Raw genomic sequence first — 27,198 nt, forward strand, 5'->3', positions numbered from 1 at the left:
TACACTTGACATGATTTTGTTATTTATTTAAAAGAGTCAAACAGAAATATGTCCATGTGGAGACAAGCATACAATATGTGGTACATGTGATAAATGGCCAAGTGAGAGGTCCAGCGGAGGTCTCACATGTTGGTGCTCATTCGGGTTTGGCTGTTGGCGGCAGTCAGCTCGCCCTGGCTGCCTTCTCTGGGCGGGGACTGAAGACACACAAGGACACACAAAAAGACACAACTGAGCAGGAGGGCAAAGAGAAACTCAATTTGTCAACTAGACAAACATTTATATAGGCTGAAAACGTATCTTCCCCAAAGAAAATAATTGTTTTGTGAAGGGAGTTAAAAAGGCTATTTTTGTTAGAAAATACAACCCTTCCTTGAACAGAAATGGAGGCCTCAGACCTCATCTGTCTATCTGGACCTGAATGATTTGGCTAATAAGACCCCTCACTCAGACACAGATGAATAGGCCGAGCTAACAAACAATAACTGGAAACAAGTAGGTGTTAGTTTCAGAGTAGTTTCAGTGTAGTTAGCTCCTCCCTTCAGGCAGATATAAGGCACTGTCCACCAGCGTCTGACCAGAACTGAAGAAGCAGCTTGGATGAGCTGAGAAACGTTTTCAACCAAATTGAATTTCTCTTTGCCATAGATTCTACCTGGACAGCTGAGGGATTTTACATACAAATGAGCAGGAGGTCCAACTGCAGTTATTTGAGATTTGAGAAAAATATAATGAACTAGATTTACAATATAGGTTTTAATACTAGGATTATGTTCAATGTTTACATATGTCCAGAAGCATTAGGGTCAAGAGTAGGGGTCAGATTTAGGAGTCAGGTGTGAGGGGCCAGGCCATAGACTGTATATACTGTATGTAAATGGACATAGCTTTCCAAATGTCTTTCCATTCCACATAGGAAGTGAGCACGAGCACACTTCCAGCTCCACTGACTCTGGCTTTAGTTCACTTTCTACTGAAAAACAGTCATCCCTGTAACTTCTGCTGTCAGGCTCATAATTTTGGTCTTAAAATATTTGTATTAATCTGCTCTGCATGATCCTGTTATTTTTTTGTATTGGTAATTTGTCTGTAAATCAAGCGATGGAAATGAATAGCAGACAAATCCCATGTGTAAGGGGCCAGGTGTAAGGGCTCACATGGTGTACCTTGACATGGATCTGGTTGCGGAGGACAGCCGCTCTGAGGATCATGGCTTTGGCTCGCCGCTGGAACTCCTTGCCCATGTGCAGAGACTTCTCAAACGTGGTGCTCCTCTGGTCCACATCCCTGGCATATAGGATCTAAAGGGTACACACGTGGTAAGAGAACAAGAGCATGACTACAGACGTATATAGCCATGGGAGATGAAGTGTAAGAAAATACTGAACTACAGTGTTCCCTCATTTATTGCGGGGGTTATGTTCTAAAAATACCCCGCGATAGGTGAAACCCGCAAAGTAGTCAACTTTATATTTTACAGTGATTATATCTGTCTTAAGTCTGTAAAACCCCTCACCACACAATTTATACACTCACACAGGACAGTTACAACCCTTTTTGCATCCTTCTAAAAACTTACTGCTGCTGTCGTACTTGTGTTATTTTCCTCCTTTATGTAACAAACCGAAGATTCATTTAATCCATAATGGCGCCCTACAGCACAGAGTCCTGCATGAGTCAATTTTTGGAGACGCGCACCCGCGCAGTAGGTACAGCACCGCACCCGCGCAGTAGGTACAGCACCGCACCCGCGCAGTAGGTACAGCACCGCACCCGCGCAGTAGGTACAGCACCGCACCCGCGCAGTAGGTACAGCACCGCACCCGCGCAGTAGGTACAGCACCGCACCCGCGCAGTAGGTACAGCACCGCACCCGCGCAGTAGGTACAGCACCGCACCCGCCCGTTAACCTGAGATTATATGAAACAACGCTGCCTACACCACGGACTGAACCAAGTCTAAACCAGGACTAACCTAGGACTGAAGAGGAGAACTAAACCAGGGCTGAACTAGGACTAAAACAGGAGTAAACCAGGACTAAACCAGAACTGCAACAGGACTCACTGTCGGGGTTTTCTCTCTTAAGTCTCAAAAAACACACAAAAAAATCCACGAAACAGCAAGACCGCAAAAGGCAAACCGCGATATAGTGAGGGACAACTGTACGTGATTTGAAAACAATTTAAATGTATCCATAAGTTTCAAAGAAATAAAAAGTGTAACCATATAGTTTCATACTAGTTCTGCTTATCATCAACGAGAAATGTTTGATTGCTAGTTTTAGTATGAATTAGTATCTGGGTATTGAATCTTTTTGCAGCCCCTCCCCCAGTTCCATGCAACAGTGACCTTGCTGTGAGAGTCAATCCGAGCATTGATGAGTCCCTCTAGGATAAGTTGGGTGAGCTCGTCCTCCAGAGCTGCTACTGTGGTGTTGAAGGCCAGCGCCATCTTTGTCATGTCCGCTGACACGTACGGGCTGAAATACTGCACAAAGAAGTACAAACAGTTAATCTCACAACTGTCTTTACCGCTACATGCCATTTTAAACAGCTCAAAACAGGGAAAGATTCTTTGACAAAATTTGCAGTTCATGGGTTTTGTGCAAATGACTCATTACTGATTTGGTGGCGACCTTTCCCCATTCAATAGACAGATTTGGATTTTCAGTGTGATAATTGCTTATGATAATTATGCCTCTCATGTGAAATATCAAACAGAGTGGATTAGTCATCATTTGGACTGAGGGCTGAATAAACTGTTTCATTTTTTTTTTTATTATAAAAAAGATAGGGTTTGTTTTCATAAAGTGTATTCTAGCAAAGGGAGCAGCAGTTGGAGCTGTACTGCTAAAGTTAGTTCTGCTTCAATAGTGTCTTATTCATAATCATGGGTCAAAAGTGCACAGAAACAGTACTCCTAAATGCTTTCATTCAGTCATGTTCAGAAGGACATTCTGTAGTCTAGTGAGCATTGCTGGAAATTACTTTTCAAGATGCATTGTTGGGAAAAGTGGCCATTTGAATGCACAAAGTTCAACATCTCTGTCAGCACATTACTATAGTTTACTTATTTGTTGACTTGATTATTTTGTTATAATTACAGTATTAAAACCAACAGAATAATAGCGTGCGTTCTCAAGCCAATTTCAAACTAAATACATTGAAATACAGTAGTTTAAGATTTTGGGTATTCCACAGATTAGTGCTGAGACAATGAAATATTCATATTTTGGAAGACATTATTTGCCAATATAAATGAAAAGATTCTAGCCCACATGGGATGTGCCATCTGGGAGACTCACCTGGATCAGAGCCCTGTTCCGGATCTGACTATACAGGGTCTTTATGTGAGGAGCCAGGTACATGTCCAAGAGGAGGTTATCCTGCACACAAGACACACCTCAGTACTATTGCTCAAGAAAACTGCTTAGACGTCCCACCAAAGCAGGCCTTACCTTCATCTCATCCAGCAGTTTGAGACAGGATGCATATTTAGATTCGTAGAACTTAAAGATTATGTCACGGATCTGAGGTTCCAGTTCTAAAAATAACTTAAAGGAACTGAAGACAAAGACAAACATTAGAGATTGGCTATGTCCAAATGTCCAACCTAGCTCCTAATCCTCATTCATTATACACAGACTCACAGCTCACTACTTTTGGGTCATGAGACTTGTATGCCTTGGTGAAAAAAACCTAAAAACTCAGATAAAACTTAATTTCTGTAATAAATAATGATCAAATCAGCCTGGTATATGCTTATTTATGGACCAATAACAACCTTACATGTTTTTGTCAGACTGACCTCACATAAACTGACTGGATAATTCATCTTTTTTTCTGAGATGTGGAAATTACCAATCTTTTAACACTAGCATAGTTAGACCATAACTGTTTATTTAATAGTGGCTTATTCATAATCAGGATCAACAGTGTGATAAACCACTGCTCTTATCTGCTTTCATTCAGTCGTGTTGTTAAAGACCTGCATGTGTCCTGCATTGCGGTCAATATTGACCAGTCCAGTGACTACAGCTGGACACTACTTTCCACTGTGTATTGTGGGAAATTTTTAGAGAACTACTTTTTCACTTTTTCACCAACTAGACATTCGGACACCCCTAAACGTGGGGTGCCCTAAGTAGGGAAGAGTGTGGACATTAAGACAGAGCTGTAGAGATGCCACAAGCGTTGGTCTTTGAAAGACCCTGCTCTGCACACTCACCTACTAGAGATCACATTACGCTGGAGCTCCTGTCTGTCAAAAGTGGCCAGAGCACACAAGCCTCCGTACACCGCCACATTACTGGGGGACAGCAGCTGGAGAAAGCACATACTCAGTCAGGGGATTTGAAACATATCTACAAAAGTCAGACCGGAACACCTATGTGCAACCAGACATGTCACGATAATACCTTTTGAAGCACAATACATCATTACAGAGAAATATAGATAATAAATGATAATTCTGAAACTGTTTTACTGACATAACAGTAAAGCTGAAGAATCTCAGTAAACAATTTATTTTAAATGGGCATGAGTATCATTTAAAGGCATGTGTTGCAACAAATAAATGGCCATAGAGGTCACTTATTCAACTTTGTACAGCTCAGATTTTATAGTATTACAACTAAAATAACAAAAATCTCCCCATTAATGCAAAGAAAATATACAGGTGATAAATAATGAGCACAGGAATATATAATTTTCATATACTGAATGATAAGGCAATATAGTAAATGTCGTGACACACCTCACCTCATATGTTGAGGTGATATACTTAGCAAAACAAAACCAGTGCATGCAAATATTATATTTCTAGCAAATGCCACATTTAATATTAGTCAAACCCATTTGAACAAAGGTGTTTGAATGAAGTCAGTCGCTTACAGTGCCAGAGGAAACAAGGCTCACCTCTGGACAGTCACAGTGGTCGAAGGAGGCCTGCAGGAAGCACTTGGCAGCAGGTTTGTATTTCCGAGATGCCAGCTCTGCCAAACCTTAACAGACAAACAGGTATGAGCACTGGCATCCCATAATGTTACTCATATACACATAGTGGCATCTTACCAGCAGCACATTTCAGTTTGGTGAGAACTGCTTGGTTTTGGCTATCTCTCTCGCCTCTTTGCTGAAAAAGTGAACATCTTTAGAAAATCATAAAAAAAACACTGCAACAATGAGCACTTAATGGTGCTCTATGAAACTCTTCTGGTGGACAGTATACTCCCTGTTTGTTTACCCAGAGACGTTTCCTGCTCACAGTTAAGAATGCATGTTTATGCATGTATCAAGGTGTTTTTGAGCAATAAAAATGCCCAAATTTAAAGATCCTATGTTACAAAAAATGGACTCTTGTGAGCTTTAAGCCATGTTAGAATGTTAACTACCTTTTGCCTTAACTTCAGAAGATACTAGAAATTCCAGGGCTGTAATCATCCAAATGATTCTAGAATGATTCTCATAAAACTTAAAAACACAGCGGCGCACTTCCTGTATAACATTATATCAGAAGGTTGAAAAGTGTTTTCTGTTTGAGAGAAGAATTCAGTCTAAAAAGTGTGAATAAAACAAAATACAACTCCAGGTAAGTTTTGATGAGGAAACAACATTATAGCAGAGCAAAAAACAGTGTAATATGGGCCCTTTAAAAATCACATATTGTGCTTTGAGCTTGTTATAGAGTTAAAATGCACGACATCTGTAGATCACTATGTTATTATTTATGCATTTTAAATAGTCATTTAAAACCACTTAATTAAAAGAAAGAGTCCGCCGACTGCCGCTTCAGAAAGATGCAGTGCCCGCTGAGTTGGTGTTACGAATTTGCTGGGGCCGGTGTGTACACGGCTCATACCACACACACCACAGATAGCAGTCCTCTGCAGACAGACGCACAGACATCTGCACAGATACCTCTCCCAGGGCATCTGGGGCACTGTCCAAATAAAATGTAAACATTCTTATATGGTTTCCTTTGTACCCTGTCTGAAGTGGAGATATGGATTTACCGACTAGCCTGCACTAAAGCAGTGGGAGCAAGGTTTGTCTATCGGAGGCACACAGTATGTGCGAGTATTTCCTGTCTCTGTTGGAATTGAAGCAAACGGGCCAAAGCACTTATTGGTACATTCATGCTCAAACGAGCTAACACGCCTACTTTGCTGCTTAGATACCTTTGGAATGATTTAATAAAATGATATGCACTCAAAAAAAAAAAAACATGGATACCACCTTTAAAACAAAATATCAGGTTTATTGAAGCTGGGTCCTTGCTAGTCACACCCACATCTCCACATGTGACATATCACCACCAACAAATCCTTAACACCGGAAACTCATCTGGATATCTGCACATCACGCCAGTGAGCAGCGATTAAAAAAAAGAAATTGCACCAAAATGACTACATAACTACGCTAAGCTGCCAAATACTACACGTATCACTAAGTGAGGAAATAAAATTGTAGAACAAAGTTAGTACGTCACAGTGGGCATGTGCCCGTGGTGGTGAACAGGGCATAAGCGGCAATATCTTGTCTTGAAAATAAGTGATAAAGATAAGTCAAAGTAAAGATAAGTCAAACATGCACGAATCACTCCAAATACAACTTCCAGAGGGTAAGTGATACTGCTAATGATACCCGGGAACTGCTAAAACATGATTAAAAGCTCTGAAAAGTAGATTTTGCATAATAGATGTCCTTTAAATAAATACAAGATAGGTACTGAATATACTGTGGAACATTGCAGACAAAACAGTAGACTCTCCACTGAAACATGCAGAAGGCAGTTTTAACATATCACAGTGCCTCTTTACCAGGATGGACGGCATAGACTCACCTCTGCGATCTCTGGGGTGGATTCTGCCTTGTTGACGTAGCTTAGAACATGGGACCAATTCTGCAGGTAAACGCTGACCTGAGAAAGCACAGCACACAAAAGACAGGGTCATCTGACCAGGTAATAAACACACAATTATACACTCCAATGCTTAGATGGAAATGGGATTAACAGGGGAAATGATTAAGTAGCCTTTTGTTACACACTTTTAAATATGCACATTTTAAAATGCAATGTAGACACAGAGAAGTGAAATAAATGCAGAAAAAGCTGATCATAAACAGGCAGTAGTTTAATGTTTACATTTCGTCCCCAACTGAAACACCAGAGCAGAGTAAGGACAAGGCCTTTCTAGCAGTGTTAATCTCCCTCCCCCCTGGACACTGTTGTGATGCCCGGGCTGCAGGACATAAAGGAGGCACACTTTTGGCTCTTTCTTTCCTCAGACTGCCCTGACACAAATCTGCTGACCCTACCTACCTTTTGTACTGCTGCACTGACACCTTTGACTGAAAAATGCAATGGAAATGATAGTTTACTGCAGGAAAATTTGGATTTCCCTCAATTAATGGTAAAACAAGAAAGACATTTACAATGTGTCACTTGGAATTATTAAGCATATTTTTGTGAAAGTATAATTTGAAACATGACTTCTGTTTGGGTGATGTCAGTGTCTCATGTAGCAGAGCTCTGCCAAAGGAACTGGAGCCCAGAGCATGGAAACACAACTGGGCTGGTTATACCGTACAAAACAGACCCGCTCCAAGATGCCCCCAAGCGTGCCAGTGGAGAAGAGGCGATGTATTCCCTCTCCCTCTGTACCTTGATGACATTGAGGCACATGTTGATGACGTGCTTGGCGCTGGTGCAGTAGTCTCTGGCTCTGGAGTAACACTTGAGGGCATTGCTGAGGTCACCACAGTCCAGATAGTGGTCACCCAGGTCATCGTGTCCTCTCCTGCTCAAAGATTATCAGGTTATTCACCAGATACCAAAAACAATTGTACTTGAGTACAGTACATTTACTTTTGTAGTGTGTTACTTGCCACCACTGGCATAGCCCTAACAATGATGTTTTCCATAACAGGGCAAATGCAATACCTGATGCTCTCTTTGATGGAGTTGCCTTTGTAGTTCTTCAGATCCGTGTCCAGTTTTTCCAGTTTGAGTAAAGCCTTTTTCCTGGTCGATTCAGCCCACGCTGAGTCCAAAGGAGGGGGAACAGCGCCCCCGTCTGGTACTGTGTCAGGTACTGCCTGTGCCTCTCTATAAAGCACACACAATTTGATTTGGAAGGTGAAAGGATGCTTCAGCTGATGAGGCAAGCAGTGACAATTTGTATAATAATAATAAATGTATTTTGTTTAAGTAACATTTAAATGAATATAATCAGTGATTACAAAAACTACAAGTCAGCTAAATTTGCATATTCAAATAGGCATTGGAAACAGCCATACTAGCAAGCACTAAACACCAAGTAACTTCTGGCTGAGGGTCTGCCATCTGCTTGTGTCCATGGAGATGCTATTGCTTTTCCTTGAATGTTTCACAGTATGGTATTATTTTCTGCACAGAAAATAGCAGGGAAAGATTTCAGAATTCTGGGTCCAGCTCCAGCTGCATTTTTTCTATGGCCCTTAAAGTTACGAAGAGTCCAGAGGGTTAGGCTGGTACCAACCCATTAACCACATCTAGGTGAGATTAAAGCAGAGTGAAAAGTGATTAAAGGGTATGTAAAACATTTGGTGTTTTATTATAGATCATAATTATTGTGTAAAAAACAGGCATCTAAGGTAAAGGCTAACTTCAAGTTGAGATTTCTGGATATGTGTGCTTTTGGCAAGCATCTAATGTCCACTAAATGTATTATTTTACATGCAATGTGGTATACCCTCTAATAGAAAAGCCACGCCAATCACAGTGACAGAATGTATTGAACGTGCCTTTCTAAGCGTGTTGCCTCTGTGAGCTTGCGGTGGATCTCCTCATAGGTGTCCACGTTGAAAGTTCTCTGCACAAAGGTTAGGGCCATCTTCAGGGCCTCCACCCGCAGCTGAGGACAGTGCTCTGCAATGAACTGCAGCCTCTCAATGCGCATCAGCCCACTGTAGCTAGTGGCATACTGCTCCAAGTCCTGCGCGCACACGCGCGCACACACACACACGCACACACACACAACCAGGAGTACAACAGGTTTATACTAGTGATGCATAATATATCACAATAAAAAAGAAAAGGGTTAGCAAATACACATTGGGACATAACATCCACTACAAACAAAATACTCTTGCTTTCGATTTAGGGGGAAATAGTATGAGGTTTACACCTTATCATGGCCAAAATAATTGTGTTTAACAATTATATCCAGATAATGTAACAATGAATAGCTTCTGACCGTTTAATGTTATGGATATGTTATGAATATGTTATGGATATAAGTAATTATAATTTTAATAATATCATAACTTGTTATAAGTCAAAACAACAATAGCCATTATCTTTGATGATGATTTTCACGATTATGTAAAATGTCATACAAATGATTACTGACAACCCTTTATATCACGATAAACAATATTATTGTTTATTGTCCCATCCCTAGTCCCTCCATCACATCTGGAGTAGACCACACGAGATCATTCAATCAGATTTGTTTTTTTCAGTGCTACGTGAAATGAAGGAGCTCACTTATGGAATCAATTACGAGTCAAAAAACACTTTTTAAACATCAGTGACATTTATGACAAAATATGTTACCTTATTGTTAATAAATGTACATTTTCTTTCCTTTTGTCTCACAAACTACACGTCTTGAGTTCCTTGTCAATAGAAAATTTTATAAATTCCATAATCCTACATAGTGTCCCTTTAAACTAAAATAAGACAATGCTGATCCAAATGTGCTGTTTATCTCTCAAGTACCTACAGAACAAGTTTGTATAAATAAAAGTTCAAACATTATGAGACTTTCTGGGTCAACTATAACCATTAAATATTATTATTACATCAATATATGTCCATCCGAAATATGAGCTTAACCCATATTTGGATGTAGATATCTGATCCAACAAATGTTTCAGTATCAGTGTCAATATACCAGTATCAGATCACTGCAACCCTAAAATAAACAAAATGAAAGATTGTCTATTTTTAAATATTTTTAAAGTAATAAATACCAGTGTTGGGTTCTCCACAATGTAGTTTGTGTCTGGAGCATTCTGTTGGTCGTCTTGGGGGTCTGCGTCTATCTGCATGGGCTCCACAGCTCCCTGAGACAAAGCACAGAAGCTACAGTCAGTCAGCAGTCTTTTTCATATGACACTACCTGTCACTCACTCAAAGCACTGTAGAGGTCAGCCATAAGGAGGAGTTGGTGTGGAATATGTCTGTGTTTGAGCGCAGTGTGGCATTAAAGAAAGAAACATACCATGGGCAATAAGCTAGCACAAATATAGCAGATGGTGACATGGATGAGATCACGTTTTTTCTGGGCATATTGCCCTAGATGTAGCTAACAATCATATTTTAATGCTAAATGTCTAAATTTTAGAAGCTTTAGGCATTGTGGTTAGTAAGGACAGGAGAGCTAAAATACTGGTAGAGTGTTCACCACTTGTTTGTCTCCAGGGAGAAGATGTTATTTTGCCTGGACTGCTCTGCAGTATACAGTATGACATCAAATTTAAAAGCCCCATGAAAACAAACAAACAAAAAACAAAACACTGATTTCATTTTAAGGACCACTTGAAAAAGAGATACATCTCAAGATACTATCCAACATCTTAAAAAAGTGTTTTTATTGCACTCAAATATGCACTCTTGCCCTTGAGAGGGGTTGCATCTCCACAGACATGACTTTTCTGCTGAAGATTCTGTGTTTTTTTTATTCCATAGAGATCTTCTTAAATCAAGTATTCTCTATGGAGATCAGATCAGTTTTATGCTATTATGTTGAATGTTCCTGGGAAAAGCATCATCTGCAGGGAGACAAACCAGTTAGTTAGCTCTGTGATGGGACAAGCCTGCTCTAGGCAACGATGCAAGTTAGTGTAATAAAAGATCCATATTGGAATAAATTATTTTATTTTAATTTATATTTTTGGATGAAATAGCAGGTGGCAAGTTACAGGTCAGATGTGTGGAGAGGTGCCTCCGCTCACAAAAACGATCTATGTTAATAAATAAATAAAAATAAATAAATAGAATGGAAAATCCATTCTATTTATTTATTTTTATTTATTTAATTTTGAGGATTCTAAACACCTGTAACTGAATAAATACAAGGAGTAAGTGTAATGCTATACTGTGAATTGGATATTCCAGGTAAAGCAATAACTTCGCCATAGAAACAAGCAGCAGAAAAGTTATATAGAGCAACATTTAAGTTACCGTGTTAGTGTTAGCTGCTAATCGTGCTAACAACATTTCAACATTGTCATCTAGCAGTAAAAATGTGTATCATTCCACATTATTTGGGGTAAACAAGGACCACGGCTCATTTCACAACTACACACTCAAATCAGACTGTCAACTCATGATGACAGCCACAGGACACAAGACACAGCTAGCGTTAGCTCATCTACGTGTGGCTAGAGCCGTTTCGAGTTACTGGACAAGATGAGGGACGAGCTAATGGGGTAGAACTGGGTTAAGAATACGACAGTCTGCAACAAACACCGCGCGTCTCCGGGAAAGTAAGAAAAACTCGAGGTAATAAACACAAACAGTTGAGGTTAGCTTGAGCCGTGCTAGCTGTGGAGCTGTGTGCAGAGCGAGAGGACTCGGCGCTCCGGTGCAGCGGCCGATACACACCCGGGTACTCCCGTGGCGTCTCGAAACTGTGCCGGGATCGAGCTCACCTGAAAGTTAAACACCTGGACGGGCAGAGGCATGTTCTCCGGGGCTCCTGGTGTGTGTGTGCGGGTCACAGCGGAGACGCGGGGGAGACAAACACATCCAGAAGTGTCCGCACGATCTGCGGCGGCGGAGGGTCAGGAGTCAGTGCGCATGCGTGATGAACTGCGGGTGTGCGTGTGTTTGAATGAACATGTATATACATTCTTATCAACATACATATGAGAAACTGACAAGCAAAGCATGCACAAAGATTCCATGAAAAAGGGGCAGGCTAATGAAAGATTCCGATCATTTTAGTTCTTTTTTTTTTTTTTTTTTTTTTTTTTTATTACGCACAACTGGGTGCATAAACTTGATATAACAAACATGGCTGTGTGTCGTCAGCAGTTACATGTTGGGATGAGGGAACATAAACACAACATATTATATAGAAACAATACAATACAATACAATACAACACAATACAAAAAAGTGCATTTAGGAATAGAAAAGGATAATTGCAAGGGAAGTAGCGTTCATTCAGCTCGAGTTCATAAAGTCCAGGAGTATTTCACACATGTAGGAATACACTTTTTGAGGTTTAGGGCCATTTATATGTTTCAGAGCTTTTATATATAATCTGAGTTCGTTTTTAAAACAAGCAAAGTTAGCGGGACATTTCTGAATTTTACATTTGTGGATGTAAACTTTGGCAAGACATAATATTAAGTTTACACAGAGTTCTTCTTTTTTTATTTTGTAGTAGTACACCAAAAGTTATAATCATTTTAGTTCTTTCAAAATACATTTGCGTGACTGTGGACTTCCATGGTCTGTCTTTGCAGCATTACCGCCACCTTCTGGTCAGATGTGTTATTGGAGAAGTATGATAGGAAAATCTTTTACATTTTTCCTTTTGAGAGGGTGGGCGGAATGGCCAAAAATGTGCGAGTAATGTTATCTCAGAATAATATTACTCAAGTAGAAGTACGAAGTGGTCCAAGAAATTACTGGAGTAAAGTAAGAAGTATTTGGGAAATGTAGGCTACTTCTAGTCTACTTCTGGGCTAAAGAATAATTGTCAGTGTCTTCACAGAGTATGCTATATGCATATGTGTCTTTTTTTTATTTTTTTAAGTATAAATAATTTTGTTTAGTATATTGTCAAATGTACAAAGAATATGGATAAGCCTATTCAGGTCCACCTGTTATGGCACAACAATGGAGGGACTCACAAAATGGGCAGCAGACCAAATACACAAATGAAAAGGAGAATTTATTTTACAATAGCTAGGAGGCAGGCTGGAGCAGGGCTGGACAAGGTGGGTATCAGTTCAAAAAGTGAATGCTTTCAAATAAAAAGTAAAAAATATCACTTTCCACTTTAAAATGTAGTCGTTTAAAGTAAAGTACAGATACCTAAAATATATACTTAAATACAGACTACCTTTACTTTGTTACATAGGAAAGCAGAGAAGAGAGGACGGGAGAGGAGGAAAGAAGAGGAGAGCAGAGAGTGAAGGAGAGAGGAGAGCAGAGAAAAGAGGAGGAGAGCAAAGGAGAGAGGAGGAGAGCAGAGGAGGGAGGAGAAGGGAGAGAGGAGGAGAGAGAAGAGAGGAGGAGGAGAGAGAGGAGGAAAGAGGAGAAGGGAGAGGGAGAGAGGAGGAGGGAGAAGGAGAGAGAGGAGAGGATGATGAGAGGGGAGATGGAGAGAGGAGGGGAGAGGAGGAGAGAGAATAGAGGAGGAGAGAGGAGGGGAGAGAATAGAGGAGGAGAGCGGAGGAGGAAGGAGAAGGGAGAGGGAGAGAGGAGGAGAGAGAAGAGGGGAGGAGGGATAGGGAGAGAGGAGGAGGAGAGAGGAGGAAAGAGGAGAAGAGAGGAGGAGGGAGAGGGAGAGAGGAGGAGAGGAGAAGGGAGAGGGAGAGAGGAGGGGAGAGGAGGAGAGAGAATAGAGGATAGAGAAGGAGGGAGGAGGAGAGCTGAAGCCGTGGGGCTGAGTCACGTTAATCCTCTGGGTGCTGACCGTGGTGCTGCTGAGGGACAGTGCACGTCACACACGCTGTAAAATCACACGCCATTATTTACATAGTAACCAGCGCTTCTGACCGCCCCACAGAAGTAGAGGAAGACAGGCGCAGTGCTGACAGGTGCAGTGTTGACAGGTGCAGTGCTGACAGGTGCAGTGCTGACATGCGAAGCTGGATCGTGTTACGCCCGCTGTAAGAAGTATCGGAATGATGTTTAGTAATCGTTCGTGTGGATAACATTTGTGTTAGTGCTGTTCGGAAGGCGCGCGGCTGGATTTGCTTGTGCGTGCGTGTACCTGACGCAGAGCTTATCCGCTTGAGCCTGTCATCCGTGAGCTCCCGTGGGCAGCTCCGTCACACCGCCTCTGCACCGGCCGCCCCCCCCGCCTGTCCAAACCCGTACGGATGTCTTTGGTTTCGCGTTAATATCGAGCGGACAAAGAGGCTGATCATCACCGGCGTCACGTTTTTCACATGGGCGAAGACGAGGATCTCTCAACAGCCCGGATTCACCGCCAAGGAAGCGAGGAGATCGGAGCATCTTCGGAGCCGCAGCGAGAGCGCAGATATGCCGAGCTCTTCCAACAGCTGGACCTGAACAAGGACGGCCGAGTGGACATCAGCGAGCTGCGCCTGGCTCTGGCCAAGCGTGGCGTGCACCGGGGGAAGGCGGAGGAGGTACGGCACTAGCATAGCCTCCTCACTCGGTGGATTAAATGGCTAGAGCTTTATGCGCACACCACGGCACTTAGGATTCATTCACATCTGCAGAACAACTCCCAAACCTCGGCTGGAGACAGGGCAGTGATATTGATGTTGCTAAAATTGTGTGCTGTCTCTGTCTCAAATAAAATAAAATAAAAAAAATGTCGTGTGGGCTAAAGGTGCAGCAGCTGTGTCTTAGGCTAATGTATTAAAGGTACACTGTGGAACTTTTCTAGTGAAGGGTTTGCTACCTTTATGCTCGTCTTCATGGGTTTATGGTATTTATCTTTGCTTGTAATGCTCCATCGTATGAGAAAGACCACATTTCACTATTCAAAACTCTACCTGGAGTTGTTTTTTTTTTGTTTCATATGCACATTTAGAGTTCTTCTCTCAAACAAACAAACAAAAAACTCATCCACTTGCACTTGGTGATGTCATACAGGAAGTGCTCCACTGTGTTTTTAAACTCATACACCTTCATCAGAATCAACTGGATCACCTCAGCCCTGGAAGTTCCAATCGCTACTGAACAAAAGGTCAAAGGAACTGTTAACTTGCAAACTATAAGACCTCATGACAGCACAGACTATAATTACTCAAACATGTGTGAATGAAACAAAATACAACTCTTTCTGTCTGTCTAAAATACAACACAAATGTACAATAAAACTATTATCTTGTCAGTACTTGACAGTATTTTTTGGGAGGTGTTGAGTAGATTTAAATGATGAGATGTACTGACCACTCCTGTATTACAACTCAAATAACAGTAATAACGCCTTATCCCAAGAAGGTGCTCCAGGTTAGTGGATGAACATAAAATGCCTGTGACAGGCTGGAATACTCATTTTACTAAAACATATTATGACCATTGTATTTAAAATTTTGCTTAATTTAAATTTTCAGTGTTTGGACATTTTTTAGGTTTACTTCCTGACTGGAAATTGTGACATCATGGTATATAATGCCATAACTGTTACCTAGCAACCATGCTGTACACTGGGCCAAAACACTTTTATTTTATTGAAATTATGTTTAAAGTATCAGAAAATGTGTTTCTTTTGTTTCTTGTGTCTAACTAGTGGAAAGAATTGATTGATGGAAGAATTTCATCATAGAAATTTTCTTCATAAAACTGCTGCTTGATAAGTGTAAAACTATATATTTCAACAGGTATTGTCCCACTCAATTTAGTCAAAATTAGAGAATTAGTAAAACCTGTCATATGCACTTTAACCAATACTATAACAGTCACCTGCATGTAAATAGAAAGTTAAAACCATAGTTTGGAACAGTCTCCATGGAAATAGACAGGCTTTATGCCATAGGCCTGTTTTGTTTCATTCACACGTTATTATTTGTTTGTCTACATCTCCAAAGCTCAAAATGATCTGTTCCACCTTGTGAATTGGTAGTTTTCAAGTTAACTGCTACCATCTACCTTTTGTTCTATAGAGATCATCTATTCCAGGGCTGAACGTATCCAAATGATTCCAGTGCAGGTGTATGGAGTTGAAAAACACAGTGGTGCACTTCCTAGTATTTTCTGTTTGAGCAAAGAACTCAGCCTAAATCTGCAGGATCAGAACTCCTGGTTTGTTTATGATGAGGAAACTACATTATAATATAGATCAGAAAATAGCAGAATATAGGCCTTTTAAGCTCTCAGAAGAAACAGCTTTATTTTCCTAAGACCAATTTGTCAGTATATTCACATTTCAAACTTGATATTACAAAAAAAACAAAAACTAAACTTATTATTGTTTCAATATAATAATACATTTTTAGACAGGAGAATGTACATTTGAGGCCAAAATAATATTTATTTATTATTATTATTTTTTTAGAATTACCATGCAATGTAATACTAATTCTAATATTTAAGACTTCTTAAACTGTTCACAATCTAACAGTGTCATCTGAACTTTGGGTCTCTCTCCAGATAGTTCTAGAGAGCGACACAAACCGGGATGGGCAGCTGGACTTTCAGGAGTTTTCTGAATTCTTACAAACTCATGAGAAGAGGCTCTGGCTCATGTTCACCAGTCTGGACCGCAACAGCGATGGTGAGGGACACACAAACACACACATATATGGAGATTCCAGTGTTGCAACACATCACATCATTCATCATCTTCCCATTTATGCCATCTTGATCATCTTGCCATCAATATCTTGATTAAACCTGACAGGTTTACACATTCCACACAATGTAGGTACTGCTCTGGCTGAATCGCTAACAAGAATTTCAATATTGTGTAGCTCTAGGCAAGGCAAGTTTACAGCACAATTTGTACACAAAGTAATTCAAAGTGTTTTATAGAATAAGAAAGGCATTAAAATCACAATACAAACAAATCAAAACATAAAAAATCTTCATAAAATTGACATTAAAAGAGAAGAGAGTGAGAGTGAGGAATAAAAATCATATGCACAGCTAAACAGAATCGTTTTGAGCCCAGATTTAAATAGAGTTAAAGTAGAGACCTGTCTCACATGTTCAGAAAGACTGTTCGAAGTTAGAGCTGCAAACAACCGAACCACTGACTCCCCATGTTCAGTCCTGACTCTGGGCAACACCAGGAGGTGAGATGGTTCATATGGCACGAACATGTCACAGATGTACTTTGGTGCTATGTTGATACTTGTACATAAGCAGAGCAGCTTCAAAGTCACACAAGCCAGAGACCTGAACACAGGACTTATGTGCTCGTACTTCCTGGTTCGAGTCAGGACCTGAGCAGTAGTGTTCTGGATGTACTGCAGCTGTCTGACAGTGAGCAGGCCGTTACAGTAGTCTAACATACTGGAGACAAATGCATGCATAAGTCTTTCCAAGTTTAGACAGTATTCCTTTGATTAAGTTTCTTAGATGGTAAGAAGATGTCATTGACTTAGTGTGACTGTTAAAGTTTGAGTCCATTGTTACCCAGAGATTTCTGCCCTGAATTGAAGGTTTTAGAGAGAGAGACTGGAGGTGACTGCTGACTGCTTTAACTGGAAAAAGTAGTTTTGCATCTAGACACTAACATGATGGAAGCAGTGGCAGAGTGAGTTCACTGGTCCATATTCACCTGCTGCAGTGACACAGATCTACAGATCTCTACAGAGTGCCGTCTGTAGAGTTGTGGCAGGAGCTCTGCTACATGCAGAGTGCAGAACTCCCCACACACGGTTCCCCTTTTCATTCTGTTTGTATCTGTATATGTCCCTTTGCACAGGTCGCATTGATGCTGGTGAGATCCAGCATGCCTTACACAAGCTCGGTGTGGAGGTGACACTGGAGCAGGCCTCACGCATCCTGCACAGGTACACACACTCACACAGACAGTCCTCTACTACACGCAAATCTCAGCCCAGGACTCTAAACCAATAAATATAATACTCTGAAATGAAGATTACAGTAACATTATGAGCTCAAGTCATGTACAGTGCATGGATTTTTTGTCCCTCTTTTTGATTATGTGAAATCTGCTGTCAGGGCTTGGTATTCCACTGCAAACTGCTCGCTAGACTGTCTTAAAGTGTTCCTGACAGTAAGATCATTATAGTTAATATTTGACTAAAATGTTAAGTTTTTTTTTTCTTGCTTTGGCATTTTTTAGGTTTAACACTGTGCCAAAACTCCTCCAATGTACAAAGTGTTATTTGACAAACACAAATATAAGAAACACCTTTATTCTCCCAGTGTGATGTCATCAATATGGAACTCTCTAAACTCTACAGAACTGTCTACGTTCTGTCATTTTCAACATATTATACACACATACATACTTTTCTTCACAAATTGCTGCTTGATTTGTGTAAAACTCTAGTTTATATTTGCACCTGGTTTTAACCCACCAAATTAAGTCAAAATGAGAGAATCATTAAATCCTGACGCATTTTAAAGAACTAACATCATCGTCATATTTACTTGTGCTTATAAGGATCATCAAAAACAAACTTGAAGTTGTTTTTTGTCACCAAACTCCTCAAATTGCTATTGTTTATGTAACTTTTGTGGCTAGGGATCCTTCATCTGCTTATCTTCATGAAGATGTTATTGCTTTGCCTGGAATGTTTCACAGTAAAGCATTAAAAATATCTATCTTGCATCAAATCAATTACAGGTGTCTTGTTGCTCAAACATACCTGAAAAAAGAAGCGTTCTTATTGTGAGTGTGGTTGCTCCTGCCCCATTTGACCTGTAGGCACGTGCTCGGGGGGTTCCTCTTTAGGCCTATGCAATTTATGCTTGATAAATGGGCAAATTGTATTAGCGCCCTCTGCTGTTAAGTACGGCCTACGGCCTTTCTGAACTTTTCCAGAACGCACAGATTGCCAGTCCGCCCCTGCATGGACATATATACATTTACTGCCTTACTGTAGAACATTCTAGGCTTTGCAATAACATCAACATGCCTCAGCTGTGTGATGAGACTGTGTGTTGAGACTGTGTGCTGTGGCTGTGTGCTGTGGCTGTGTGTTGAGACTGTGTGCTGTGGCTGTGTGCTGTGGCTGTGTGTTGAGACTGTGTGCTGTGGCTGTGTGCTGTGGCTGTGTGTTGAGACTGTGTGCTGTGGCTGTGTGTTGAGACTGTGTGCTGTGGCTGTGTGCTGTGGCTGTGTGTTGAGACTGTGTGTTGAGACTGTGTGCTGTGGCTGTGTGCTGTGTGCAGCATGGACCAGGATGGCACCATGACCATTGACTGGAACAAGTGGAGAGAGCACTTCCTGTTCAACCCTCTGCACAACATGGAGGAGATCGTGCAGCACTGGAAGCACGCCTGTGTGAGTCCTCCTCTCACTCGCAACAGTACATCCACTCTACACTAACACTACATCTACCCACATGGGATTTTACATGGCCGACAGGGATGTGCATATTCTGAGTAGCAGGTGCTCCACCAAGAAAAAAGGACACTTTTCCTTAGTTTAAATTAACATCTTTTTTTTTTTTAAATAAGCAAATATAATTTTGCTTCTTTAGATTACTTTTAAAGGGGCACCTGCTGATGTTCAGCTGCAAGTCCATGTGCATATAATCTGATCATGTAACTGTGACTCCCACTGGATGTAGAGTATCTGGAGATGTAAAATGTCTGTCTGTATGTCTTTCTTTCTGTCTATCTATCTGGACCTCTACATCCAGTGGGAGTCACAGGCACATGCCTACATTCCCCGATGAAGCTTCTGGTTAGTAGAGATGTAACCTTCACAATATTTTGTGAAGGTTAACAAAATAGTGAATATGCTACTTTTAAAAAAATGCCTTGACAAGACTATGGTTCTATGATCATTCAAAGGACTAATATTCAAAACGGTTATTACAGTTTTTCTGTTTTTCTGTTTCCAGAAATGAACCAAAACACTCTGTTTTGTCTCATTTCTTGAAACAGAAATGACATTCTTGAAACTATAAGATCATTTGGCCAAACAGTCTGATAGTTCAGCACAACATTACAGTTCACCAGCAAAAGCTCAGATCTCCCAAAACTGTTCACACCTGCTTCAAAACTAGATTCCCATATAAAGAGTCAGGAGCATCAAAATAGCAGAGATCCTTCTCAGTTACTTTGGCTCTTGTGCATTCACTTAGTACTTTTGCGAAAATAACCTATTCCACCACCGCGCATCCTCACTCCTCCTTATCTTCTTCTTCCTCCTTCTTCTCTTCCTCTTCCTCAAGCACGAAGTTGCCCTTATTCATTTACAGTTTTTCTCCATTGGTTTGGCTAATTTCTTGAAACAGAAAGGACATTCTTAAAATAACATGGACAATTCTTCAGTAATTCACAACAGAATGGCATTTCTCATTGATTTCATCAAATTGCAGATGTCTCAGTGCATGTCTCAAGTGTCTCAGTGCATCTTTGCACATGGTTCTGTACAAGTCGCCTACAGTTAGCACAATGAGCCCACGTTTAGTACATTTTCCACATAAGTAGATCTTGTTGATCTAAACTGATAAGTTGATTCTCAGTCTAATAGTTGTTCTCTCCAAAACATGTCAGCATGATTTCACTAAGTCAGGGATGTCAAACATACGGCCGGGGGCCGGATCTGGCCCTCCAAGACCTTTAATCTGGCCCTCGGCTGATTTTCTACTAAAATATAAAAATTATATTTTTTATATTTAAAAATTATATTTTCTATTAAAATATTGATAATTTTCTGCGGTGTTTATCACAGCAGCATCTCCAGCGTGTCTGTACGTGGCCCCTCCCACCAGAGCAGCACAAATGAAGACTTGTCTCTTTTCAAACGCTCTTAAAGGACGATCGTTTTGTCTGTTGACCGTGACACCCTCATCAACAAAATGTCCAACATGAGAAAAGTGGAGCTGAGTGCAGGATTTTCCAAGAAAAATAGACTTATTCATATTTACATACAAGTTCATGTTAAAACATTGTGATGAAATTGTATTTTTCTTCAAGTTTCAGGTTGCTCATAATATTATAATACTTTGTAAAAGAAAGAGTTCATCAATTAAAAAAGATTTCTGTAATAGATTTGCGTTTCTCTGCACTAATATTTGAATTTATTGTTATTTTTGGGGTTTATATGACATGAGTTTTCTGATCCGGCCCCTTTGGGATCAAAGTAGGTTGGATACGGCCCCTGGACCAAACTGAGTTTGACACCCCTGGTCTAAGTCATCATATGCACAATAGTCTGCTCAACTGTCAAAATTAGTCAAGAACATAACACCATGAACATCATATATGAGTTTTTGTGGAACATTTGATAAATTCATGACAGTAACTGACAGTCAGCTGAAATTAGAACTTCCTATCACACTATGTGATTGTGTGAGGCAGTGTGAATTTCCACAGTGGCTCATAAGGACCTGGTTCACTACCCATCCAAGGATGCTCAGTTTTTTTTCCGCTTGGAGGTGGAGAGTGTATGAACCTGGAGCTCCAAACCCTGTTGAGGTCCCTGCTCCATGCACTGGATGCTGTGTGTGAGGACATCACAGGGGATCAGTATAGGGGATGGTTGAGACATTCACCCCATTTCTTCCCTCACTGCATCACAAGAGAAAATATCCACTGAGATGTGGATGTAAATCTATGAGCAAACAGAGAGCAGCGTGTGGATTGTGGCCAGAAGAGGGAGGGTGACAACTGTGAACCCTGAAAGTGTTACTGTAGAAACTGTATTTGCTTTATTTACAGCACTGTAGGCTAGATATAATTGTTGTTTTTTTTTGTTTGTGTTTATATTTGGTACATGGACAAAATACAGTGTGTGTGATGTCAAATTTTGGAGGCTGCTCTTACTGTGAAATCCTTTTTTTATTCAGTTTTATTCATAATTGTATTGTGTTAGTTTGACCTCTGCCATAGTGACAAAACATTGAGGCATTTTGAGCTGCAGTGCTGACACAATGTCAAAGGGACGATGAATTTTGGGGGCAATGACTATTTCTATGAGAGAGGAATATAGTTTTGACACATGGGTAAACTGTTTCGGGAGAGATCTGAACTTCTGCAGGTGATCCATGGTGTTGTGCTGAACCATCTAGGTTATTTTTGACAAAAGCACTTAAGTGAATGCAGAAGAACCAAAGCAAATGAGAAGGATCTCTGCAATTTTGATGCTCCTGACTCTTTATATGGGAATCTAGTTTTGAAGCAGGTGTGAACAGTTTTGGGAGATCTGAGTTTTTGCTGGTGAACTGTAATGTTGTGCAGACCTATCAGACTGTTTGGCCAAATGATCTTATAGTTTCAAGAATGTCATTTCTGTTTCAAGAAATGAGCCAAACCAATGGAGGACAACTGTAACAGTTATTTCTTTATTCACTCTGCACTTTAGTCTGCACTGCAGAGCACAGCATTATGGTCTTTGTAGCTCCCTTTATTTGTTTATTTGTTTGTTTGTTTTTAACAATTACTTGACTATAATAATGAAGCAAAGAGATTTGTATTATTGTGATGGCTCATGATATTATTGTGACTGTTTTGACAAAGTGATATTACGATATTTCGGTTATTGTTACGTCCCTACTTAACCAAAAAAAAAAAAAAAGGTGGAACATTATCTCGTATCAGAATATTTAGGCGCCAAAAGCTGGTGAAGGGCCTATTAGTATGGCAAAGTGACGCTCCTAGTGGGAGGGAAGTGAAATGACACAACTTGACTCACCTGTAGTGATTAGGGACCTTTGCTATAATGTTGCAATGCACCAAAGTTTATTAGAAAAAAAAAAAGCGGGGCATTTTTTTCTTTATTTCTTCCTATTTTTCTCGTAACTATCTCACTCATTTTTCACCCAGTGAACACTGACAAAAACTCACAAAACTTTGCCAACTATTAAAACTTGCACTTCTCTAACTTTTGTCTATTTCCATTTTACAAAAATATCTAAAATGGATCATCAGTGCCCCCAAACAACTCAAAGATGCATTAGGGTATACGAAAGAGGTTAAAAAAAAAAAAAAGAAAAAGTAAAAGAAAGAAATTTGACACAGTTCATGACAAAAAAAGTAAAAAAAAAATACTATTATGCTAGGGGTATTAAGCATGAGTCATGAGTTTGCACAAACAAATTTCAGTGACATTTTCAGTTGTCGAACTCCCTGCGCTAAAGCTACTGAATATGGAAAAAAGAAGAAAAAAAAAAAAAAATGGTGCAATAATGGCCCCTGCAGACTGAAATAAAATCCAGTATGGGGGAAAAAATTCAGTTTTTCAAAAATTTCAGACATTTTGCACAGAATTCCATTTTGCTACCTTGATGCAAAAAGTCATTGACATCCATGTCATATTTTTTACAGCTTTACCATAGCGATGCTCACAACAAGAATTCATATTGCTTAATATAGGACCTTAATTGCCCGATGCTGCTCAAATGAATAACATTTGATGGAACATTTGATTTCAGATGTTGGATATAGGCGAGGCTCTGACGGTGCCAGATGAGTTCTCAGAGAAGGAACACCGCTCGGGGTTGGTGTGGAGGCAGCTGGTGGCAGGAGCCATGGCTGGAGCTGTGTCCAGGACTGGGACTGCCCCTTTGGATCGCCTCAAGGTTTTCCTCCAGGTCAGACCAGAGACCAGAACCAGAGATCAGAACCCTAGACGAGATCAGAACCAGACCATAACATGACCAGACCAGTCCAAGACCCCTCCACTCTGATTATTTTGCTACTTTTTACTCACTCTTATTTTTCATTATTGCACACAAGTTCGGGATCTTTTGTTTTGACCCCCTTCGGCCTCAGGACCTATAAGCCTTTTTGGTGGACCCACCTTATGTGAAATGGTGCTATAGTCACATACACTGCCACATGGGTGTGACATTTGGAACAAAGCACATGCTTAGTGGCAGGATTTTGAAATTTAATACAAATTATGCTGAGAAGATGGGGAGGGGAGTATTTAAATATTTAATATAACAGCGCAATCCTCAATGATATTAACATATTAGCCAGTAAAAAAAAAATCACTATACAAAAATTTTTAATGAAAACAATAATAATGCAAAGAGAATCTGGAATATATGAAACACTTTGATCAAGAAACATTAAAAACAAATGGCATATCTTGAATATTTTACTAATAAATATGAGGATAATTATGATATATCTAGTGTTGTCAATTAATTAATTAATTAATTTATTTATTTATTTATTTATTGTTAAAGTGGGACCTGATCTTGCGAGAACAATTTCGGACTTGTGTGCAGAAGAAACAATGGAGAAAATCAATGTTTTTGACACCTGTAGATGAAACAGAAGAAGCCAATCGTTAACAACTGCAAGACTAAAATGTCCACTGACTATAATAATATTGATATGATTGTAGTTAAAAAGACAATTGATAGCACATTAAAACCTCTCATTATATCATCAATCTCTTGTTCAAGTGTGGTATATTCCCAACCGAAATGAAAATAGCTAAACTAATACCAATGTACTAAAAGCGGTGACAAGCATCTCTATACAAACTATTGACCAATCTCTTTCTTACCCCAATTCTCCAAGATCCTTGAGAAACTTTAATAAAATTCTAGAAAACTTTATTGAAAAACATAAAATAATAATTAATGACAGTCAACATGGCTTCAGGACTCAAAGCTCCACTTCTAGCACTTACTAAAGCAGTGGCTGAAATGACTAAGACTGTAGATCAAAACAAATTAGCAGCCAGTATTTTCATTGACTTGAAAAAAGTATTTGATACAATAAATCACTCTATATTGTTTCAGAAACTTGAATTATATGGTGTAAGAGGAATGGCATTGGATTGGATAAAAAGTTATTTGTGTAGTAGCTTGTGGAGTGGTGGCTGGTTGTGTCCCCCAGGGGTCAGTGTTGGGGCCCAACCTGTTTTGTACATCAATGACCTATTCAAAACAACTTATCAATTTAAATATGTGTTATTTGCTGATGGTACCAACATATTTTACTCCAGTGACAATTATGATGAAAATCTGTATCAGTGACACAGAAATTGAAAAGGTAACAGCGATTATGTTTCTTGAAGTAATTGTAGATGACAAACTCAGTTGGAAGCAACACATTCAATATATACAAAACAAAATAGCTAGAAGCATTTCAATAATAAACGAATTCAATCAATTTTGGTATACCAATTCACACACACTTCTGCACATTTTATTGTGCTCTAATACAACCATACCTTACACATGTATTGAAGTATGGGGCAACCATACTTCAAAACTGCATTAAACTCTCCACCAATGCGTCAAAAAAGCAATAAGGGTGATTCACAAAATTGGATATTCGGAAGACACCAACTCTCTATTCTTACATTCTAAATTAATGAAACTGAACAATCTTGTCCAATATTCCACAGCCAAACCCATGTATAGGACAAACAATAATGCACTGCCTGGCAATAGACAGAAACTATTCAAACATAGAGAGGGAAGGTATCAGCTGAGAGGAGTGAACCATTTTTGTGCAGGGTCAAACTGTGGAACAGTCTTGGGGAACAGCACAAGCAATGCACAAGTCTTCACAAATTTAAGAAAATGCATAAAAACATCATATTTTCACAGTATAGCAAGCTATAAGAATGCTCTACACTCTATGTATTTATATACTACTACTACTACTACTACTAATACTACTACTACTACTACTACTAATAATAATAATAATAATAATAATAATAATCAACCAATGCTGTAACGGCTTTGTCCTGGAAATTTGAATCGTTCTGAATATTATTATTATGACTGTGTGACATTATAATGTATGGACAGGAAGCAAACTAGAAATGAATTTATTATATGCATAATATGGGGGTGGGAATAACTAAGTATTTCTTCATCCCACTCTCTTTCAAGCAAAGAAACTTTAGTTTAAAGATATTTTGAATTTGTGATACATTTCAAAGATGTATTATTGTTTTTTTTTGTTTTTTTTCTTAGGTATGGAAAATGATCCTTGATCAAAATAAACAAAGCCAAGTTTTTCCTGTCTTAAAGGACAAACTCATTTAAATCAACTGGAACAGACTGAACAATGTGTGATGAGAATAGGTCCACGGAATGGTCATATTAAACCTTTATTGCCCATAAAACAAAATTTCATAATCCTATCACAAAGTAGGTGTATGCATGGTGTCATCATCTGAATTCAGAATGAAGTACCATAATACATTAGCTCCAGTAAAAGAAGAAAAAAGTAGCACCATAATTGCGGTGGAGGGGTCTGACTCACAGACTGACCCAGGCCAAAACCAGTCCAAAACCAGACCAGTGTTAGGACTTACTGAGATATGTATGTCTATGTGTGTGTGTGACAGGTGCATGGGGCCACGTCCAGGGGGAAGAATCTGTGGGCGGGGCTACGGGGGATGGTCCAGGAGGGTGGATTCTTGTCGCTGTGGAGAGGAAACGGCATTAATGTCCTCAAGATTGCCCCCGAGTCTGCCATCAAGTTCATGGCCTATGAGCAGGTGCCCAGGTTTACACATGAAAGATTCCACAACTACTGTACACCATCGCTATGCCTTTAAGTGTATTGCTAATAAAACTTTGCAGATTAAACGCATCATTCATGGCAGTAAGGAGGGAGGCCCTTTGAGAGTCCAGGAAAGGTTCCTGGCTGGCTCTCTGGCAGGAGCCACCGCTCAGACCCTCATCTACCCCATGGAGGTCAGTCGCTAACTCAAACGCTAAGACTTTAGAGGCTCTATGTTACCATAGACTTTGTGGCCCCTCTCTGTAACTGCTGCAGTGAGTCTCATTATTTTGGTCTTACAGTTTTTCTCTGTTGGTTTGGCTCATTTCTTGAACCAGAAATTACATTCTTAAAACTATAAGAGCAAAAACAGTCTGATAGTTCTGCACAACATTACAGTTCACCAGCAAAAGCTCAGATCTCCCAAAACTGTTCACACATGCTTCAAAACTAGATTCTTTTCTCATATAAATAGTCATTGCCCCCAAAATGGAAGGATTTCACAGTACGAGCAGCCTCCAAAGTTTGACATCACACACACTGCACTCACACTGCTAACAAAACTCTAACCATTTTATTCACACACATAAAGTCACTTCCATACATCAGAGTACATAAAAAAATGTATACAGTATTCTGTACATGTATGAAATATAAACACTAACAAAAAAGAAAACTTATTCTAGCCTACAGTGCTGTAATTAAACTTTCACAACTACAGTAACACTTTCAGTGGTTGCTCTCGTGGCCACCATCCTCCTCCTCCTCCTCTTCTTCTTCTTCTTCTTCTTTCTCCTTCTCTTCCTCTTGCTCGAGCAGGAAGTTGTCCTTGTTGATTTCCTTAAATCAAGATTGGTC

At 39.8% G+C, this 27,198-nt stretch overlaps 2 protein-coding genes across 2 annotated transcripts in view; one reads left to right on the forward strand and one right to left on the reverse strand.

Annotated features, from left to right (window-relative positions):
- Nucleotides 1-11,859, reverse strand: gps1 (G protein pathway suppressor 1). Its single transcript, XM_020925608.2, has 14 exons — nt 11,703-11,859; nt 10,020-10,112; nt 8,787-8,977; nt 7,945-8,109; nt 7,666-7,801; nt 6,844-6,921; nt 5,073-5,133; nt 4,917-5,002; nt 4,228-4,322; nt 3,458-3,563; nt 3,305-3,385; nt 2,350-2,487; nt 1,167-1,301; nt 1-197 (listed from the first exon to the last, which is right to left on the reverse strand). Exons 1-14 carry the CDS (start codon nt 11,733-11,735, stop codon nt 123-125), a joined length of 1,473 nt encoding a protein of 490 aa, XP_020781267.1. The 5' UTR covers nt 11,736-11,859; the 3' UTR covers nt 1-122.
- Nucleotides 11,404-27,198, forward strand: part of LOC110161234 (calcium-binding mitochondrial carrier protein SCaMC-3-like) — a 20,043-nt gene continuing 4,248 nt past the window's right edge. Inside the window, exons 1-7 of the mRNA XM_055152600.1 lie at nt 11,404-11,553; nt 16,357-16,480; nt 17,636-17,723; nt 19,075-19,186; nt 23,289-23,447; nt 26,183-26,335; nt 26,421-26,534. Of these exons, the coding sequence (XP_055008575.1) occupies nt 16,450-16,480; nt 17,636-17,723; nt 19,075-19,186; nt 23,289-23,447; nt 26,183-26,335; nt 26,421-26,534 (657 nt within the window). The 5' untranslated portion in view covers nt 11,404-11,553; nt 16,357-16,449. The remainder of the gene's footprint in view (nt 11,554-16,356; nt 16,481-17,635; nt 17,724-19,074; nt 19,187-23,288; nt 23,448-26,182; nt 26,336-26,420; nt 26,535-27,198) is intronic.

The sequence above is a fragment of the Boleophthalmus pectinirostris genome, unplaced genomic scaffold (genome assembly GCF_026225935.1).
Source record: "Boleophthalmus pectinirostris isolate CB_2022bp ecotype Guang Dong unplaced genomic scaffold, ASM2622593v1 HiC_scaffold_17, whole genome shotgun sequence".
Lineage (NCBI taxonomy): Eukaryota > Metazoa > Chordata > Actinopteri > Gobiiformes > Gobiidae > Boleophthalmus > Boleophthalmus pectinirostris.